Source organism: Morus notabilis, unplaced genomic scaffold, assembly GCF_000414095.1.
Source record: "Morus notabilis unplaced genomic scaffold, ASM41409v2 Scaffold677, whole genome shotgun sequence".
NCBI classification, from domain to species: Eukaryota; Viridiplantae; Streptophyta; class Magnoliopsida; order Rosales; family Moraceae; genus Morus; species Morus notabilis.
The window spans coordinates 46,451-67,769 of NW_010363200.1; the positions used below are offsets into that span (position 1 = coordinate 46,451).

A 21,319-nucleotide genomic window follows, 5' to 3' on the forward strand; every position below is an offset into this window, starting at 1 on the left:
GGTTTACCTTATGAGTATGACATTTTAGTGATTAGTGTGAATTCTGGATTTGGTGAATATTCTGTTGAGGAGGTTGAATCTCTAATTCTGGCTCAAGAAGTTTGAATTGAGAAGGCTGTTAAGCTAAGTGATGGCTCTAATTCTACTAGTGGTCCTACATTTGCTAATCTAGCCATGGCTGGTGGTAGACCTCATTCTTACTCGAGGTTTGGGGGTTCTAGTTTTAGTCATTTTCCTCATACTTCTTCACATAATGGAAGTTCCTTCTCTCCATTTCCTGGTCATTCTTCTAGAGGATTTTCTTCCAGACAGAGTTATTTTTCTGGAAGTTCTAACACCAATGGCAGAGGGAGGTTTAATGGTCGTGGTCGAGGAAATTCTTGGAACAATAATAAAGTTCAGTGTCAGCTATGTGGAAAACTAGGTCATATGGTGATGCAGTGTTATTATCAGTTTGACAAATCTTTCACTGGCCCTTCTCAGTTTCACCATCAACTTCAAGGTAGTCTTGCTCAGTGTCAGGGTCCAACTTCTCCTAATGCAACAATTGACTCTGCTCAGATGGGAGCTATGCTTGCTACTTTTGAGGCTATAACTGATTCAGCCTGGTATATAGATACATCTTCTGATATGGAGTGGTATCCTGACTCAGGTGCTACAAATCACTTGACTGCAGATCCTTTTAATCTCATGTCAAGTTTTGAATTCTATGGTTCTGATCAGGTGCACATGGGCAATGGTAAGGGGCTGTATACTAAACGTATTGGATCTTCTGTTTTTCTTAGTCCTTTTGTTTCTTCTAAGTCTCTAACTCTCAAACACTTACTACTTGTTCCTGAAATTCGTAAAAATCTCTTAAGTGTCTCAAAATTTACAGCTGATAATTAAGTTTTCTTTGAGTTTCACCCTACTTCTTGTTTTGTCAAAGATCTAACTTCAAAGGAGGTGCTGCTAAAGGGTTGTCTTAAAGATGGTCTCTATGTTTTTGACAACTCCCAGCTCAATCTCAAGTCGTTGGGTTAAATTGCTTCTCAACCTGTTTCTTCTTCTTGTTCTTCTGTTTCCAACAACTTTAAATCTTCTATTCCTGTTATACATGCTTATACCGACAATGTTGTTAGACCTTCTCATTTTGAGCTTTGGCATAACAGGTTAGGTCATCCTGCAGATAAGATCCGCCATTAATAAAACTTCCTTTGCTGTTTGTAAATCTTGTTGTCTTGGTAAAATTCATAAACTGCATTTTCTAATTTTTCAAACAACTTACACTAAACCGTTGCAGCTTGTTCATTCTGATTTATGGGGTCCCTCACCTACTTTGTCTTCTAGTGGATATAGATACTATATTCATTTTGTTGATGCCTATTCTCGTTTTACTTGGATATATCTTCTTCGAACCAAATCTGAAGCATTACAAGCTTTTATCATTTTCAAAACATTGGTAAGTGTTCAAACTAACAGGGGAGGTGAATATTGAGCTTTTACAGACTTTCTTGTCCAAAATGGTATGGAACATACACACCCTTGCCCCCATGAACAAAATGGTGTTGCTGAGCGTAAACACAGACACATAGTAGAAACTAGTTTAACTCTTTTTGCTTAAGCTTCCATGCCTTTTAAATATTGGGATGAAGCTTTTCACACCTCCGTCTTCCTCATAAACAGACTTCCAACATTAACACTTCACAATAAAATACCTTTAGAAGTTCTCTTTCACACTAAACCTGCCTATTCACAACTTAAAGTCTTTGGTTGTGCATGTTATCCAAACACTAGACCCTACAACAGACACAAATTACAATTTAGGTCAGCACCATGTACTTTCCTTAGGTATAACATCAAACATAAAGGCTATAAATGGTTAGATCCATATGGGAGAATCTATATTTTAAGGGATATCATATTTGATGAGTTTTCTTTTCCTTTTGTCAATCATAATAAAGTTGTTGCCTCTACTTTTGTTCAGTCTAGCTCTTCTTCTCTACCTGCACCTCTTAGTGTGATTCCTTCTTTGTCATCTTTTCCATCTCATTCTTCTCTCTCACCTCTTGTAGCTCCTTCTTCTCCTTCTCTTCAATTTGTTCCAGCACCAGTCTCTTCTACTATTCCCTCAGCTAGTGAACCAATTACTGTCACAGCACCTTCCTCTCTTATCTCAGCTCCAAATCCTAATCCTTGTGTGCAGCACCAGCATCACACTGCAAAATCTTGACAGTTTAAGTCACTGCCTCCTCATTCCATGGTAACACGCTCTAAACAAGGGATTTTCAAACCCAAGTGTACATGGCCACACGAGATCCTAGTACAGTTGAAGAGGCTCTTACATTAGAACATTGGAAATAAGCCATGACCGATGAATTCCATGCTCTTCAAAGAAATAACACCTGAAGTCTTGTTGCATTACCCCCTAGGAGAAAGGCCATTGGTTGTAAGCGGGTTTTTCGAGTAAAGGAGAATCCTGATGGAAGCATAAACAAGTATAAGGCACGACTTGCTGCAAAGGGGTTTCATCAAGTTGCAGGTTTTGATTTTACTGAAACTTTCAGTCCAATAGTCAAACCAACCACTATTCAAGTTATACTCACTTTAGCATTGAGTAAACAATGGTCTGTGAGGCAACTTGATGTGAACAATGCCTTTTTAAATGGAGATTTACAAGAGAAGGTTTTCATGGAACAACCTACAGGATTTATTGACCAACAGAATCCAAGTTTGGTGTGTAAACTACATTAGTCCCTTTATGGTTTGAAACAGGCTCCTCGAGCCTGGTTTGATAAACTTCATCATGCATTGCTCAAGCTTGGCTTTCACTCAGCCAAATCTGATAGATCACTTTTCAATCAAATCAGCCCGCAGTGGTCACTATACATCCTTGTTTATGTGGATGATATATTAATCACAGGGACTAATGACTTAGCTATCCAACAATTGTCTAATCAACCTAATACTGCTTTTGCTCTCAAAGATCTGGGAGAAATTGATTACTATCTAGGTATACAGGTTACCAAAACTACTCAAGGTCTTCACCTGTCTCAGAAAAAGTATGCAACAGATTTGCTGTGTAAAACAAAAATGCAGTATGCCAAAAGTGTCTGTGCTCCCATGACAACAGGACAAAAGTTGACTTCCTTTGGTAGTGATCCAGTAAGCAATGTTCAGTTGTACATAAGTGTGGTAGGTGCTCTACAGTATGTGACAATTACAAAACCAGAAATCTCATTTAGTGTCAACAAAATTTGCCAGTTTATGCAAGCACCATTGGAAGTACATTGGAAAGCAGTAAAGAGAATTTTGAGATATCTTGCTGGCACAATTGACTATGGTCTTCATTTGAGACGGTGTCCTGCAGCAAGCTTGGACTTTGTTGGTTTCTGTGATGCTGGTTGGGCGTCAGATGTTGATGACAGAAGGTCTACCTCAGGCTTTTGTGTTTTCCTTGGTCCAAATATGGTGTCATGGCAATCAAATAAGCAGCATACAATGTCTCGTTCATCTATAGAAGCTGAGTATCGTAGTCTAGCTAGTATAGTAGCAGAAATATCCTGGCTGCAATCTCTCTTGAGTGAGTTAAATTCTTCTGCACCAAAGACACCAGTTATTTAGTGTGATAATCTTAGTACAGTTCATTTAGCAACAAATCCAATTTTACATGCAAGAACCAAGCATATAGAGTTGAACTTGTACTTTGTTCGAGAAAAAGTCATGAGGAAACAAGTTGATGTTCATCATGTGCCTGCAGTTGATCAATTAGCTGATATCTTCACTAAAGCCATCTCAAGCTCAACTTTTAGTCATATACAGAGCAAACTCAAAGTAGAAAATCTTGCTACTTTAAGTTTGTGGGGGCTGTTAAGGAGTGTTAGAGTTAAGCTTACTGAAGAGCTTATACAGCAAGTTATCTTGCTGAGTAAGCTTTGCTATTAGTTAGTTTACTATCTTGTTGTGTAAGCTTTCTGTTAGCTTAGTTTCTACTTGTAACTTATATATAAACAAGTTACTGTAACAATATTCAATAATATACAGAATTCTTCAAACATTCTTTCTGAGCAAGTTTCTTTATAAGTCATGTGAGTGGCACCCGTTTTTTTGACTTTAGTGTTAGCTTGTATCTTAACCCTTTAGTGATTTTTTTAATGAATATATTTCATTGCCGTTCAAAAAGGGAGGAAAGAATATTATGTCAGAAAAAATAAAATAACTCGAGGTATTCATCTGTTTTTTTTTTTTAAATATGAGATACTTATTTAATGTTATTTATAGATTGAGATATCAATCTATTAATTTAATAAATTTACCTCTTCTGTTATCTAGAGTGACAAAAAGTACACGTGTTACTTAGTTAACTATGGTTAGTTAAGTATTAAGTGCGCAATTATGTTTTTCACTCACCTAGTCATTATGAACATTTAGTTATAATTAGTGGAACTCCATTTTCTTTTCCCAGCATCTTGTTTGCAGGATTAAACTGTATCCATCAATAGCAAGTAGCCGCAACAGTAGTGGGAATACGAAAATTAAAAGTAATTATTGTTTCCCTCTGTTGCAGCCATTAGGAGTGCTCCAACACTGTTGATTGCAATGGAGCTTCAAGCTTTCATCAATTTTTTGTCAAATTTTCCTGGAGTGCTCTAGCCCTAAAAACCCAAACGTGTTCCACTTAACTTGGTTTTAGGTTCTTTTCCCTTTTTTTTTTTTTTTTTTTTTTTTTGAGGAATTCTTTTCCCTTTCTAATGTTGCCCTAAAACACAACAAAGACTCTCACAATGGGTTTCATAATAGCATCCTCAATTTATGTGTCACAAGTCATTCATATAGTACTTTTCGTCACTCAAAATAACATAAGGAAAATTTATGAGATCGGTTATACATACAAGTTTAAAAAATAAAGTGTTATAATAGTTATAGTTCGGGAGAAAAATTTTATAATTAAACTTATTTTTTATTTAAAAAAGTGCTATAAACATAAAACGCGTGAAAATATCACTTGGAGAAGGAGCAGTAACTAAAAGGTTAAGCATACTTATTAAAAAAAAAGGTTTAAGGATTTAAATGTTAGGAAACAAAATTAAGGGCCTAAATGCAAAAGTGAGCAAAGTTTAGGCCTGTTGCTCCTAACGACGACAACAACGATATATCCTCTCTCTTTTTTTTTTTTTTTTCTTTTTTTTCTTTTAAAGAGTTCAATTCTCCATCATTGTTAGTTGTTACTGTGGTTCTAGTACATTCAATCCCTCGCTCAAACAGAAAGAGGCGTATCCCTCGCAGGAAACAAGCAACTCTCCCAAGGGACGGTCTATCTGTCTGTCACCAAGAACAGGGGTGTCAAGAACCCAACAAGTCATCTTCTTCTTTCCACCAAAAAAAAAAAAAAAAAACTTTTTAACTGGAAAGAAGCTATCTGCAGAACAAAAATGTTGGGTTCAGCAGTTCCAGCGACCTTGAGTGTGAAGCTTTGCCTCTTCCAACGCCTGCCCACAAATGCCCACTTTGAGTTTTCTGGAGTTGAAGCCACAAAACCACCCGCAAGAAGAAGAAGACATCATAATCATCATCATCAACATCAAAATCATCATCTTCATATTCGCTATCATCATAAACTCAACAACCTCAAGTCACTCTTTGGCCGCGCAGTCATCGCAAGGGCCACGAATGATGGTGGTGGCGGGGTTGGTTCCTTTTCACAGCAGCCTACATCTCCAGTAAGTTCTGAGACTTTTTTTTTTTTTTCGGTACGGGTCTTTTTTGCCATGCTTAGAATTGGGGTTTACTTTGTAATTGTTCTCAGCTGGTTTCTTTTAAACATGTTGATTGAAGAAGTGGGATGCTACGGTTTTATGGTTTCTGTTAGTTGGTCATTTTAGTTTGATATTTGGCTGCTCACATTAAGGTTTTTTGATTTGCATATTGACTTTTGTTGTAAAGTTTTGTGTTTTGGACTTCTTGGATATGGCGAGGCGGAAAAGTATTGGACTTGAACTGGAGTTTAAATTGGTTGTATATATATGTATGTATGTATATATATATATATATATATATATATAGCAGACTTTTTGCAGTAGAAGGTGGTGTGGACTGGTGGAAGAAATTAGGGCCTTAGATGAAAATGGTGGCTTTGAAGAGGTCTTCGGGCAAACTCTTATGGAATGTAATGCTGCAAAAATGACGTTTGACTAGTCTGTAATAGTTTATAATGCTAAAGATGAACTTATTCCAACTTTTGGCGGTGGACAGAAATGGCCTTGTTGTACCTCACTCTTGTCTTCAATGGGGTCTGCTCTTTTTTTTTTTTTTTTGGGAGAGTGCCAATTGTTAAGCTCATTGAAATCTGTAACCTACTACTTGTTTCAACTTGTATATTTGCGGGGTATATTTTACTTATATTATATGCTTGTTATTAAGAATTGAGATGGACCTAGTATAGCACAGATCTTTGTATTCGAAATGCCTTTGCTAATCTTATCCATATATCTTTTTCCTAGCACATTTAAACTTCAATTGGCATCTGTCATGGGATCATCAAATTGTACTTGTACGCAATCAAGAGTTACTCATTAGCTTCGATAGATGTGTTTTCTACAATCATATGTATTTGATTGAGGATGATAATTTTGTAACTGATTAGGCTCTATAGTAATACATCTTCCTTTTTAAATTCAGGATGTTGAAGAAGTAAACATTTCTTCATCTAGTCTTGGTGATGGTTATGTTTCCCTTTTTGTTCGGATGCTTGGACTAGATAATGACCCCCTTGATAGAGAGCAGGCAATTGTGGCTCTATGGAAATATTCACTTGGAGGAAAGAAGTACATTGATGCCATCATGCAGTTTCCTGGATCTATTAATCTCACCGTAAACCTGCTTAGATCAGAATCTACTTCAACATGTGAAGCAGCTGCTGGTCTTCTACGATCAATATCTATGGTTAATCTGTACAAAGATTTGGTGGCAGAAAGTGGAGCAATCGAGGAGATAACTGGCTTACTAAATCGACCTTCCTTGATTTCTGAGGTATGAGATGGGTATCTAACCTTTGAATTTCCATTCATGAAGCTGATGTTAAAAGATGATGTACAAGTTGAGCATAATCTTCAGGTGAAGGAGCAAAGCCTATGTACTTTATGGAACTTGTCAGTGGATGAAAAGCTTCGGGTGAAAATTGCTAACATTGATATCTTGCCAATACTTGTTAAGTCTCTTGACGACGAGGATATAAAGGTGAAGGAAGCAGCGGGAGGGGTTTTATCAAATTTAGCATTGAGCCAGGTCAACCACAAAATCATGGTTGAAGAAGGTGTTATTCCGAAATTGGTGAGACTTATTTTATCATCCTTATGGAGAAATTTGTTTTGAACGATCAAATCGATGAACAGCTTTTCTGGTTTTACCTCTCATGGTATTTGGCATATGAGAGTTGATCTGGTATTTGTTTACATAGAGAAGCTAAATAATTGGATTTCAAAAAGATGGTAAAAAGTAATCTTATTTTAATGTTTGGTTATGATATTCTGGGGATTGATTACCTTGAACATCAACTGCAGGTGAAGTTCTTGAAAAATGATGATGAAGGATCTAAAGTAATTAGAAAGGTGGCAAGAAATGCGTTGTTGGAACTATCTAAGGATGATTATTACAGAATTCTTATCATAGAGGAAGGCCTGCTACCCGTCCCCTTAATTGGTGCAGCCGCTTACAAGTCCTTCAGACCAGGTTTGCATTCCTGGCCTAGATTGCCAGATGGTACTGAGATTGAGCGGACTTCAAAAACTCCTTCCAGGTTCGGTGCTTCGGAATTACTCCTTGGTTTAAATGTTGATGACAAGATTGTAAATATTGACGAAGTCAAGATGAATGCTATAGTTGGACGGACACAGCAACAGTTTCTCGCACGTATTGGGGCCATTGAAACAGAAGATGGGAAAAAAGAATCTGAACTTTTATCTGGTCAGCAACTTACCCTTTTGCCGTGGGTGGATGGCGTGGCTCGTTTGGTTTTAATTCTTGAACTTCAGGACGAGTCGGCATTATCCAGAGCTGCAGAGTCAATTGCAGATGCGTCTATTAATGAAGACATGCGGTTTGCATTCAAGGAAGCTGGAGCAGTAAAGCACTTAGTTCGGCTTTTGGAATATAACAATCATGCTGTAAAGTTGTCTGCAATTCGACCTTTGGAGAGGTTATCTGTCAGGTATGCTATCATCGTTCCACCTCGCTTCAACATTTTGCTATCTTATTTTGTAACTTTTGCCTGCAGATTTATCTCTGACGTCTTCATTTCAGTTAATTCTGGGCATAATCTAACCCCTGCAATGGCTATCTGCCCGAAATGATGTTAGCATATTTTATTGTTGGATGTATTCTCATGTCTGCGCATTTGGTACCAATTGGAGATTGACACATGTCCTATTAACTGGTCTTTTCCTGCCTGGAAATTTTTCTCGTGGCCCCATGATTATCATAAAGAGCACAAAGCCCAGCATTGACCTTTCACCTTTGATTTATCCAAAATGCTCTGTTTAAGCATAGAAAATCCACAAGTATCCTTCTACCCAAAAGTAATCATATAGTATGGATTTAATATTCTATTTTTCCTTGATGCAGCAATGGTGTTTGCCAGGCTATTGAAGCTGAAGGTGTTATGGATCCTTTAATTGACACTCTGAGGTGCCCCGATATTTCGGATAATTTGATGGAAAAGGTTTTTATATAATAATAGTTTTTGATTACCACACGTAAGTTGGAAAATTATTTTATGCTGGTTCTGAAATGACATAGATCGTTGTTGCAATACAGACCTTGGATATTCTTGCTCGGATCTTAGACCCTAGTAAAGAAATGAGGTCAAAGGTCAGTCAGTTGCCTCTTGTGACCTGTTATGAAAGCTTGTAGATGACGACTAACTTATAAAATTGTATTGATTCTTTGCAGTTTTATGATGGACCAGTCAATGGATCAAATAAGGGATTGGATGAAGCAAGAAACTCTAATCGCCCCAGGGAAAATAATGGAGATATGACTGAGATAGACATTCCAAAAACAAACACCAGGTTTCTTCTGTTCTTTTCACCTCCTTACATTGGGATTTTAGTTTTTCTAACTGTGAACTGCCTTATAATACATATACATTCTTTGGGTGATAATTACAATATCGTAGTACATGTTTGGCTAATCTTAATTTGAAATAAAGAATTTAAAAAACTGAGTATTTTATTATAAGAAAAAAAAAAAAAACTGAGCAAGTATATTAGCTATTCATCTCTATATTTGTAATGCCAATATATTTCTTTGCGTTGATGGTGTTTGTTTTCTGCAACATTCAAACAAGTAGCTTATAAAGCCAATGGCAGTTTTAACAACACTGCACATTGTGCGTCTGCTCAATTCGTCTGGACCTGTCATGAGACATATTGTATAAGTGGTTTTCACATGGTTCGGTGACCTTAAACTCAAAGTTGTTTGAATGCAAGAGAAAACTAAATTCAGAAAGTTGTTTATTGATCAAAACTAAATTTAGTTGGTTATGATCGCAATGAGTTGTTTTTTTATTTTGGATCATTTGGTGGTCAAGATAGGAACAGAATACTAAATTCAGAAAGTTAATCCTTGATGCAATAAACAATATTTCAATTGCAAATACTTGCAAGATCAAATTTAAATAATAATCATCTTATTTATCTTCTTTCTGTTCTTGGTGAATAACCTGATACGTTTTCTTCCTCTTTTCTACTTATCTAGTTTTCCATTCATAGGGATTGATCATTTGTTGCTCGAATGCATGAACTTAAAATGTTTTTCAAATTGGACTAAGTTCTTTCGAAGTTGACCTATATGATACAAGAATATTATGTTGGCAGTTATGTAGTCCTGCCCGGTTAAAGTTGTATTTTATATTTCATGTATTGCACACAGGAAAAGTGTGCTGGACTCTGCTGTCATCGCTTGCCTTGTTGAGATTTTAAAGACATCAGCTCCAAACTTACAGAGGAAAGCTGCTTCCATTCTTGAATTCATTGCAATCACTGACCCAACTATGGATATGGTCATTTCAGTGGCTATCGAATCTGCTCTGGATACGGTTTTCCAGCAAAAAGTTCTTAAAGGTAAAGGGACAAAATTACTCCGGTAAAACTGGTAATTTTCTGATTGGTTTGCAGCTGTTATTGAATCAGTGAACCACTATAATTGAACTACTTTCATGTTATTGTGTTATTTTCGGCCAGTTCTGTTGTCTTTGAACGCCTAAGTCTGATCTAGGTAAGATCGAAACTATGTTTGCGTAATGGTTGGGGTAATGGCGTTTCACCATGTAGAACATATACCACACAGAGAATGTACAATGCCCGACAATTATTTATGAAAACGTCCTGCTCCCCTGTAATTATAACCCTGCTGTCTTCAGCCAAAAAATTGCTTCGTCTTGATACTAAATTGTTACATTTCTATTTTTTTGTTCACTAATCTAGTGCAGGCCACTTCCTCTAGATATCTATTATTTTTCCTTCTCAGATTGTAACCTTTGCTTGTTATTCGTAGTGTAATGCCATTCGACAGTCGATAGGAAAGTGATTAGTGAGTAAAAATTCAAATAACTTTTTTGTTTAGGATTCTTTTTTTTTTTCAATTATTATAACTATTTTGAGGCTTGAGCTTCTAGTCACCTATGTTTGGTTGCTGTCTTTTTGCGTTTTGGAGCTTTTGAGCTTTGAAATTTAATGCTACTTTGACCCGTCACTGTCCTTTTGTTATTGTACTACTAAGAAGTAACAAGTAAAGCTATTGTTTCTCATTGGTAATATTAGTTCAATGCTTGATTGTGCTCAGATGTTTGATTTTTTGTATTTCCAATTTTGTGCAGACACAGACTCTGATTTAGAGGGAAAGGAGCCAGAAAAATATGCACTTGAAGTAGAAGAAGCCGGTCTTGCAATTTCTGCAGCCTCTCGGTTACTAACAAAACTGCTTGATTCCGAGCAATTTTGCCGCAATATAAATTCCCGCCATTTCATGAAGTTGCTACGTGATATCCTCAAGTCTAGCATCCCTCTTAACTGTAAAGATTGGGTTGCTGCTTGCTTAGTCAAACTTGGTTCCCTTTCGGGTCCCAAGCCAAATCTCAAGGAATCAATCAACGTGGAGGTAACCCTTTACGAGACGATACCAAGACTCATCAGGCAACTGAAAACATCTTCCTCTCTACAAGCAAAAGAAGCTGCCGTGGTAGAACTCAACAGAATAATCTCCGAGGGAGTCATTGATTCAACTCGAGCTGTTGCTTCCGAGGGAGGGATATCTCCTTTGGTGAAGCTGATCGAAGAAGGGAGCGATAGGGCAGTCGAAGCAGGCTTGGCAATACTGTATAATCTGAGCATGGACAGTGAGAATCATTTGGAAATTGTGGCTGCCGGAGCAGTGCCGGTTTTGAGGAGGATTGTTCTTTCACAAAGACCACAGTGGACAAGGGCACTTCATTTGCTCAGGACATTGCCTACATGATGAGACCCCAGTATCACCATACTTCGGTAGTTATAACATGATGTAAAGTATAAAGCAGTTTCTTTCTTCTTTTAGAAAAATCCACCATTTTTTTTTGCTATTCATGGAAAGCATTCAGGAGTCTATACATCATCATGACACTTTTCCCTAAACGAGTCCTATAAGATGAAATACAAATCCAACTTGCTGGCCATGAATGTGTTATGCGCCAAGAATGCTGCAGGCAATGTTGTCATGAGCAACTTGAGCTTCCTAGTTTCATCTTTCCTAAATTGCTAAACATTTTTGAGATCCCAATTCCCAAGAAGACTTTATTATTAATTAATTCTTCTAAATTACGTCATGTTGATAGATCTGTTAAGGTGACTGGAATTACCACCAGCACCAGGCCAAACTTACAATCCTTTATCTGGTGTTTATTTATGGGAAATTAGGGCCCGTTTAGTTTGTTGATTCGAGTTTTTAATTCGAGTTGAGATGTGATTTTATGTGAGAGCTTTTTACTGTAGTAAAAAAGTTAGATGTGATTGTTTGTGAGAGCTTTTTACTGTAGCAAAACTCGAATTCTAAACTCGAATCAGCGAAATGAACAGGGTCTAAATTCACACCCTCAAAAAATATAAATACACCCCTTAATTAGTAAAATGACGAAAAAGGACAACTTAAAGAAAATAGCAAATAAAGTACATTTCAATTCCCTGATCTCCGCGAAACAAGCGACTTTCTCACTCAAAAAAAATTCTGAACATGTGCACCCTGTTTCTTTTCTTATCAATTTTTAATTTTCGTTACTTTCCCTCCTACTCTTCCATGGCTCTGTATCCACTTTTCTTGTGATTTTTGTGATTTGTGATTTGTGATGCAAATATAGTAATTCTTCCAAAAACGAGTTTCTTTGCAGTAAGAAACCCAACAAATAGAGAGAAGATACACTGATTTTTTAAGCACGATGCTTATGATGGTTGTCGTTAATGGGGTTTTTCTTTTAATGGAATTTTTTCTATGGATGCCATCATACTGCAAATAGAGAGACGATACACTGATTTTTTAAGCATGATGTTTATGATGGTAGTCGTTAATTTTTTTTTTTTTTTTTGAAATGGAATACTCATGTTTAGAAACCCAGAATCATACAATTAGATTAGAATCAGATGTGACATTTTAGATCATACCGTGCTGATTTTGAGTCCTGATTTTGGAATCCCCTGATTCAGCCCGTTGGAACCTAAGAGCACAGTGAACAACACTGTGCTTCCCTCGAGTAATGACCCCACCCAACTCTACCGACCACGTCTTTCTCTCTTGGCCAGAGAATCTCCAGCCTTTCTCTGCGTTTCGGTTCTCGCGTGGTTGAGCAGAGAATCTCCTCAGCCTTTCTCGGCAGTTTTTCACCTCTCTTCAAAATGTTCACTCCTGTTCCCTCATTTGTTCGCGTATTGAGCGGATAAACAGCCCATATCACGGTCGACTTCCTCTTCTCTGAGTTGATGAGAAGCGCTTCGAGGAAAGGGGTGCTTGTGAACAATCAACGGAAGCTCCACATTCGGCACCAATTTCGCCGATACTACGAAAGTAAGGCCATTTCTCGCCTTTACCGGGGAGGAAACAGAAGGTCATTGAAAAAATCCAAAACACCTTCATCTGCGTTTGGAGTTCTGCCGGCGGTGTCCTTCATCTCGTCTTCAGACTCAAACTCTGTAACGGTATGTGATCCTCACCTTATTCATATTTGTATGTAAAGATCAACAGATGGAATGGGATATTTTCGATCTGCAGCATGTGTGGTCTTTTGAATGGGAGATTTTCGTAGGAGGCATGGCAGTAGTACTACGTACTGATTGAGGATTAGGGCTTTCTGTGAATGAAATTGCTATGAGTAGAATATAGCATATATTAGTGCTTTTTGTGAATGAAATTGCTATCAGTAGAATATAGCGTATTGTGTTTTATTTTTCTAGTTCTGGGAAATTTTTTGACATCGCAGCCCGCCCAGTATCTATAGTTCTCTTCTTGGCGTTTATGTGCTGTGTAAAAATAAGGAAGTGAATTTGATTTTGTTAAGGCTTCGTTTGCTGTGTATCACCAGAGGAATTAGATAGGTGCCTCTGTTTTGCCTTTTTCTGATCATATGATTTAACTGTAAAACATTGATGTAAGACAATGTTCTAATTGAATATAATTTTCATATTTATTGTTAATTTGGAATGGACTCGTTTGTTCTATACTGGGTTTTATGAATTTGGATGGGCTTAACATGTGTATGCCGTAGTTTATCATTATAAAGTGTATGAGCACAACGGTGTACCCTGGATTCGGACGGTGAACTTTTATCAGTCGTCTTTTATTTGTATGCTTTTTGAATGACTCGGTTATATTAATGGCAGGGGTGCTTTTGTTTTTTCTAAGTTTGTCCTCGGTGCTGTAGTGGTTTTGTGTCACAGGGCCAACTTTTTCAGCGGAATATTTGACCAAGTCACCAAGACTCAGCAAGCCAATTCCTGCACTACAAAGGTTAGCCAAAAAACCGAACACAATAGAACACAAGCAACACTCAATTTACATAAACTCTTTTCCAACCCTTTATTAATCTCGTATAAAAGGAATACACAAGGCTAAGGCTTGCTGTAGGATTACACACTCAGAATTCTCTCTCAAATCCCCTCCCTCCCCTCTCAACAGTAGCCCGGCCACTCTATTTATAGACAAGTAAGGCTGACAACCCCAGCCACTTAGGTTTAGTTGGCTCACCAACTCCCACCACGTGTCCTCACACATAGGCGCATACAAAATCCCACTAACACGTCCCCTTGCACGTGATAGCTTCACTCAGGCTTATCTCTAAGCCACTAACTCGGTTTGACCCACTCGGCCATGTTTCTCGGTCATGGGCAGCAAGTCACTCTGTTGGGCACGCCACCTGGCACACGCGCACGCCCCATGATCTGCTCTGCTTAGATAAGGGTCCACATGGCGCCCAACTCTCGCACATGTCCAGCTAACCACTTGACTGAGTCGACCCCACAATCTTGCGCCACCAGTGATCCACTCCCGCGGATCTCGCGCCCCACTTAGCCATTGTACCGCACCACAACGTCCACAAAGCCGTGAATCTCGCAACAGCACCAAGGGTCCATGCCTGTGCCTAGTCAGCACACCATGCGGCCCACCCGTGTGTATTTCGGACCTTGTCTGAATTAGTCCGCCAAGGTTTACCTATGCGCACAGTCTGCCTTGCCCGTGCGCGTGCGCGCTGCCTCTTGCCAGTGCGCACTGCCCGTACGGTCCTGCCCGTATGCACGCGCTGCCTCCTGCCAGCGCGCACTGTCTCCTGCCAGCGCGCACTGTCTCCTGCCAGCGCGCACTGTCTGTGCGTTGTACGCGCGACATCTAATCTCATGGGCGCACTGCTGCCTGTCAGCACGCCTATCTCCTTTGTTGCTCCCATCTGGCCCGGCCTTGGTCTGCAACATCCTCATGCCTTGCAACTCTCTTGGGTGATCTTCACACCCTTACCTCAGCCCATGGCACCATGCAAGGTCTTCAGTGTGCCGTGGCCGTGTCTCGTATTTAAGGGTCTAACAAACCCTCCCCCACCTTTTCAAAGCCGACGTCCTCGTCGGATGGGGCCCAAAGTCTTGTTTTCCCTCCGAAATCTCCTTCCCATGTAGCATCCATCTCAATACCACCTATCCATCGAATCAAGTAATCCGGCCGTTGATACTCATCACAATTCATGGTCTTGTGGCCAAGGACTATATCAGCGTCCTCATCGGGCTCAATCACATGCAATGCTCCAACATGGGTTACGCTAGCATGCGTAGATACCGACCTCATAATTTCTCGTTGTTTCCCTTCATTCTCGGCTCGCACAAAGCAGGGATATTTCTCATCTGCCACCAATATGCCAAACAAGTAAGGCATTAGAGTAACTTTAGCCCGCACAAAGAACTCTATCCCGAGAATTAACTCAAAATCATCAAGGGAAACGATGGTAAGATTACACTCACCTTTCCAGGATCCAATCCCGAGAGTCACCATAGTTGTGCCTTCGACTTTAATCGCCCTTGAGTTGACTGCTTTCAACTTGTAAGCGCTTTGGGTCACCTTCAAACCCAAACTCCTTACGACTTTCTCTAATAGGAAGTTGTTGGTAGCCCCAGTATTTAACATAGCTCGAACTTCCACTCCATTAACCCGCACCATCACATACATCAAGCCCTTAGTCGGTGTAGGCTTTTCCATCATGATCGTATTTAGTAATTGCATCGGGTTCACCCAAGCTACATATGTATCATCAGAATCATTAGCTTTACCTTCCTCTTGTAGGGTAAGGCACTGAGCTGCTTCTTCAAGGGGCAATGTTTTGCGCAATGTGGACCTTCACATATGAAGCATTCACTCTTTTTGACGGACAACTGGTCCTTGGACTTGCTAGACTCGTCTGCCATCGAGTCAGTGGACCTCTTACTGTCCTTTACATTCGGCTTGCTCTTCTTCCCGTCACTCTTCTCAGCAACCGAAGAACTTGAGGGCCGAAGGTCCACCAGTCTGTCCGCGGCGGCAATGGCTGTAGGTAGATCCTTAACACCTTGCCTATGCAACTCAGTTTGCGCCTAACCCTGTAATCCTGACAAAAAGTTAAACAACTTGTCAGACTCGGACATATCCATTATGTCAAGTATCAAAGAATTGAAATCCTTCACGTAATCCCGCACGGATCCCGTATGTTTCAGCTTCCTTAGATTCTCTCTGGCAACCCAGGCAGTGTTGCCGGGAAGGAATTGATCCTTCAGTTCTTTCTTGAGTGTGCCCCAATCTGCAATTCGGGGTGTCCCAGCACTAGCATCATCGGCCATCCGAGTACGCCACCATAGCTTTGCATCACCACTTAAGTACATGCTTGTGATCATCACCTTCTCATTGTCCGGGATTCGGGCAGCTCTGAAGTATTGCTCCATGTCCCAAAGAAAATTCTCTAACTCTTTAGAACAACGAGTACCACTGAAAGTATCGGGGCTCGGAACCTTAATTTTTTAGGTAGCACCATCTTGAGCTGAGGGGTTGTTCAAAGTTGAGGGGTTGTTCAAAGCTCTCTTCAAAACAGCCATCTCTTCCTCAATGCTCTTTACGTTTCCTTTTACGGCATCGATGAAGGCCACAAAGTCTTCCAGCATCGACTTGAACTTGGTTTCCGTATCATTAGTCAACCCTGCATGAGCGACTTTGAGTGCATCATGATCGGCTTTGAGGTTTGTTAGCTCCTCCTTCTGCCTCTTAAATTGCACAGCCAAGTTGACCGCATCCTCTGTTTCAGGTGCCCAACAAAATCTTCCAACCGAGACACACGTTCTTTTAACTCATTCATTGCCATGACCAGCCTTCAACCTGGCTCTGATACCAACTGTCACAGGGCCAACTTTTTCAGCGGAATATTTGACCTTGCGATGGCGCTAAGCCACCAAGACTCAGCCAGCCAATTCCTGTGTTGAAAAAGTTGGCCCTGTGACATTTTGCGTTATTATGTCTCATGTTGCAGCATTTGTTATGTTCTTGTTGCTATTGGGTAATAGGCCATAGAGATAGGTGTTTGGGTTCTTCTTACTATGCACATCCATTTTACAATTTGTTGCTTTTTGAGTGACTTGCTTATATTAGAAGGCTTTTTTTGGTTGTGTGGTGCGGTGGTGGTTTTTGGCTTGTCTCTCATGTTGTGGCTTGTGATTTTTTATGGTGGTTTTCTTCTTAAATTGTTGTTGTAAGTCCGGTGCCCTGTTTTTGCACGCATTGTCCTCCTCTTGGTTGTCATATGCGTTTGTAGATGCCTAGAAAAAACCCAGATGAGAGGCCGTTGTATTGGAGCCCCGCTACACATGCGTTTCTACTTGAGCGATTGTACGAATACAATGACACAAACCACGGGAGGCAACTTGAATCTCGTGACTACAACCAATGGGTTGTTCAGATGGCCAAATTTTTTGATGGATATGTACCTGACGTTGAGCGGCTGAGGGAGAAACGCCGCCGACTTGGAGGGGTTTAGTAAAACCATACAAGAGTAGGGTGGGATCCTATTAGTAAAACTTTCACATGCTCGGAGGATCTGCAGAAAGATTTTGCAAGGTAATATGTGAGATTCATTACTCCTCCATTACTCATAATAGTAAAAGGTTACACTTTTGTTCTAAAGTATAAAACACTTAACAATTTTTACAAATTTTCCTAGAGAAACCGTGAAGCGAAAACATTGTTCACTCACGGTTGGAAGTTGAATGAGATGTAGGGGTGGCAATTCGTGTTAACGGGTCGTGTTCGTGTCGTGTTGAACCCCTCAGTTGACACGAATAGGTCTGACACGAACACGACCCGTTTATTAATCGTGTCAAAATACAAAACTCAAACACGACCTGTTTATTAGCGGGTTGACACGACACGACACGATTAACCCGTTTATTAAACAGGTCGTAAATGTGTCATGTCAACCAGTTGATTACCTGCCAACACGTTTATAAAACAGGTCGTAAACGTGTCGTGTCAACCCGTTAATTACCTGCCAACACGTTTATGAAACAAGTGATTAATAGGTCGTGTAAACCTATTTTAGAACCTATTTCTGAACATGTTTCTCAACCTGTTTAACATGATGTAGAGACATTACATAATCTAAGTTCAAAATTAAATCAAACACATAAAAGTCTCACAAATTAAAAAACAAACATACATAATTAATAATTAAACATTTAAATAATTTGTTGTAGTGGGGGACTCTAAGTACATCATTACATTCAGGAGAAGTTGATCCCTGTGAGAAAGGCTCTTTATCTTTCAATGAAAAGTTGAAGATATCTTGTGTAAGATCCTCCACCTCTTCATTGAAATCTACACGAAAACAAATATATATAGATACAAGTTAGTTCAAAATGAATATAGGAAATATAAATAAATTACATAAGTTTGAAACCACATTTGTCACTATATAACCAATCTTTGGTACAAACAAGTGCTTTAACTGTCTTCGGTTTAAGTGAGCTACGAAATGAATCAAGAACTCTACCACCAACACTAAATGTAGCTTCAAAAGCAATTGTTGAAACAGGGACAGTTAATATATCACAAGCCATAGAAGCTAGTGCTGGATATCAAAGCATAGAGACATGGACAGATTAGTAAAGAGGCCTTCAGATAAATTAAGACTTCCCCTCCTCAGTATCAAAGCATTTCATTTGCAGGTAGATGATATGAAAACGTCAAGTCTATTTCAATTTGTACAGACAATTGAATATTTCATTTTACCTGGCTTAGACCAACATGCCTTCAGTTCTTCACCATCTCCTTTCCAAGGCCCTCCACTCTTTTCCAAAGGGTAACAATCCCCTGCTTCACGATCTTGGCATTCTCTAAATTAACAAGAGCAAGTCAACATCAGTACACAGAATACAAGCTTAATCATAAATCTACACAAACATTAACAGGAATCTGAACCTATTTTTCTGTTAGATTGAATGGAGAGCATCAAGGAACTAGTTTCTTTTTCACACGAATTAGACACTTTACTCCCCATTTCCTTGAATTCCCAGAAAACAGAGGATAAGAATATGAATCTATTAAACATCATAGGAAAAGTACACAATTGAGGATTGAGGAAGAAATCTAGACATGAGTCAAGTGGTGGAATTCTAATCAATTTCAACAATAACTACAGAAAATCACACATCACTAGAAACAAACATCATATTAAACAGAAAATCACACAACTTTCCCTAGAAACAAACAGGGGACAAGAGAGTGATCCCACTAAACATCATAGAAAAAATAAACAAGGGTCAGTGCGGAATTCTTTACAACTAAAACCCATTAAACAAAACAAATCAAATTAAACAGAAATTATAAAAATTTAGAATATACATACATATACAGTGCTGAACTTTCGGGCGGCGGGCCTGCCCGATGCCCGAAAATTTTCAGGCACGGCGGGCAGGCCCCTCTCGCCGCCTGAAAATGCTTTTCTTCGGGCACGGGCTCAGGTAGCCCGAAAAGAGCCCCCCGACAGCCCGCTGCCGTGGAGAAGCTGTCCCCCGCCGTTCGTCAGATTTTTTTTGAATTTTCCGGCAATACTCGAAGCTGCCCGAATCTGCCCGAATTTGTGCCCGAATTGCCCGAATTTTTTGTGACCGTTGCCCGAATTTTGGTGACCGTTGCCCGAATTTTGCCCCATGCCTGAAAAATGCCCGATTTTTTTTTACCGTTAGCTCGAAAAGTGCCCGAATTTTGAAAAAAAACGGTCTTCTGCCCGAACCCGAACCCGAATTTTGCTCGAATTTTTGAACCCAACGGTCGGATTTTGTACCGTTGCCCGAACTGCCCGATTTTTGCCCGAACTGCCCGAAAATTTTGTAGCCGTTAGACCCGAATTTTTGGGGGAATTTTTTTTTTTCAACCCAAAAATTTTCCTATAAATACCCCCCTCTCCCCAACCATTTTTCTCACCCCAAAACTCTCATTCTCTCTCAATTTCTCTTAATCTCTCTCAATTTCTCTTAATCTCTCTCAAATCTCTCTTAATCTCGCTTAAATCTCTCTCGAATCTCGATCTCTCTTAAGCTCTCTCAAAGCGCTCTCAATCTCTCTTATTTTTCATAATGGCTTCTTCTGGTTATGGTGGTGATATTCCCATTGATGCCCAATTCAACATCGAAGAAGGGCAATTTTCTAATGTTTTTCAATCGCAGGAATCGCAAACTATAGAAAGAGTTGCTGATCAAACTGCAAATCCGACCCTCGGTGGACGTACTAGAGGTCGGGGACGCAATGGTGGTGGTATAAGTGACCGTGGAGGAGAGAAAAGCGGTAGTGCTAGTGCAAGTGTTGCAAGTTCTAAGAAGAAATGCAAGCGCACCTCAGCAGTCTGGGAGCACTTCAACACATTCGAGGACGTCGACAATAACAGTAACATTAAATACGTAGCTCAATGTAAATATTGTGGTGAGAAATTACAAGGTAACACTATTCACGACACTACACACTTAAGAAGAAACTCTGAGTGTCTTCAAAAGCAAGGAGGCGCGGAGATCAGCTCCGCCAAACGCAATTATCGTTTGACCGCCAAACCGACGGTCTAAGCACGTGGAAATACGATCCGCAAGTTGATCGTATGAAATGACACGATTAATAGCCACATTAGATCAACCACTAAATTTTTCTGAACAAAGAAATTAGCAACGTTATATTAAAATTGTACATAATCCTAATGCATAATTTTTTTCTAGAACTACTCTTAGGAAAGATGCATTAAAATTATATAAACAAGAAAAAGAAGCATTAATCAACCTTCTACACTATACTAGTGGTTGCGTTGTGTTAACGGAAGATATTTGGTCCGCCGTTGCCAACAAGGATTATTTAGCTGTAACCGGACATTATTATAAAGGTTTTGATTTGGATAAGAGAATCTTAGGTTTCAAATGTGTTATAGGATCACATACTGCCAATTTAATATATAACACAATTTTATCTGTTATTGATGAATATAGTTTAAGAGATAGAATAATGGTCATAACATTAGATAATGCAACTGCGAATACTAAAGCAATAGAACTTTTTAAAAATGATTTAAGTTTATTCGGTAATAATGATATTTTCCACCAACGTTGTGCATGTCATATAATTAATTTAATAGTAAAGTCCGGTTTAAAATCAATGTCAGGTCATATTAAAAGAATTAGAGATAACATTGCTTGGATTCAAGGTAGTAATCAAAGAATACAAGATTGGTTTAGATTTCTACAAGCATGTAATCAAAATCCTAGAGCATTAGCCTTAGATATGCCCATAA

General features: G+C 39.2%; 1 protein-coding gene across 1 annotated transcript; it reads left to right on the forward strand.

Moving 5' to 3' along the window:
* Positions 1-5,224: 5,224 nt before the first annotated feature.
* LOC21395210 lies at positions 5,225-11,789 on the forward strand. Its single transcript, XM_010103656.2, has 9 exons — positions 5,225-5,699; positions 6,658-7,008; positions 7,093-7,308; positions 7,539-8,185; positions 8,599-8,695; positions 8,791-8,844; positions 8,926-9,044; positions 9,907-10,097; positions 10,853-11,789. The coding sequence occupies exons 1-9, from the start codon at positions 5,412-5,414 to the stop codon at positions 11,488-11,490; spliced, it is 2,601 nt and encodes an 866-aa protein (XP_010101958.1). The 5' UTR covers positions 5,225-5,411; the 3' UTR covers positions 11,491-11,789.
* The last annotated feature ends 9,530 nt before the right edge of the window (positions 11,790-21,319 follow it).

Coding starts and splice junctions, on each gene's coding strand:
- LOC21395210 (XM_010103656.2), top strand. CDS start 5,412: ATGTTGGGTTCAGCAGTTCCAGCGACCTTGAGTGTGAAGCTTTGCCTC. Junction 5,700..6,657: donor CACAGCAGCCTACATCTCCA/GTAAGTTCTGAG, acceptor TTTTAAATTCAG/GATGTTGAAGAAGTAAACAT. Junction 8,696..8,790: donor CGGATAATTTGATGGAAAAG/GTTTTTATATAA, acceptor GTTGCAATACAG/ACCTTGGATATTCTTGCTCG.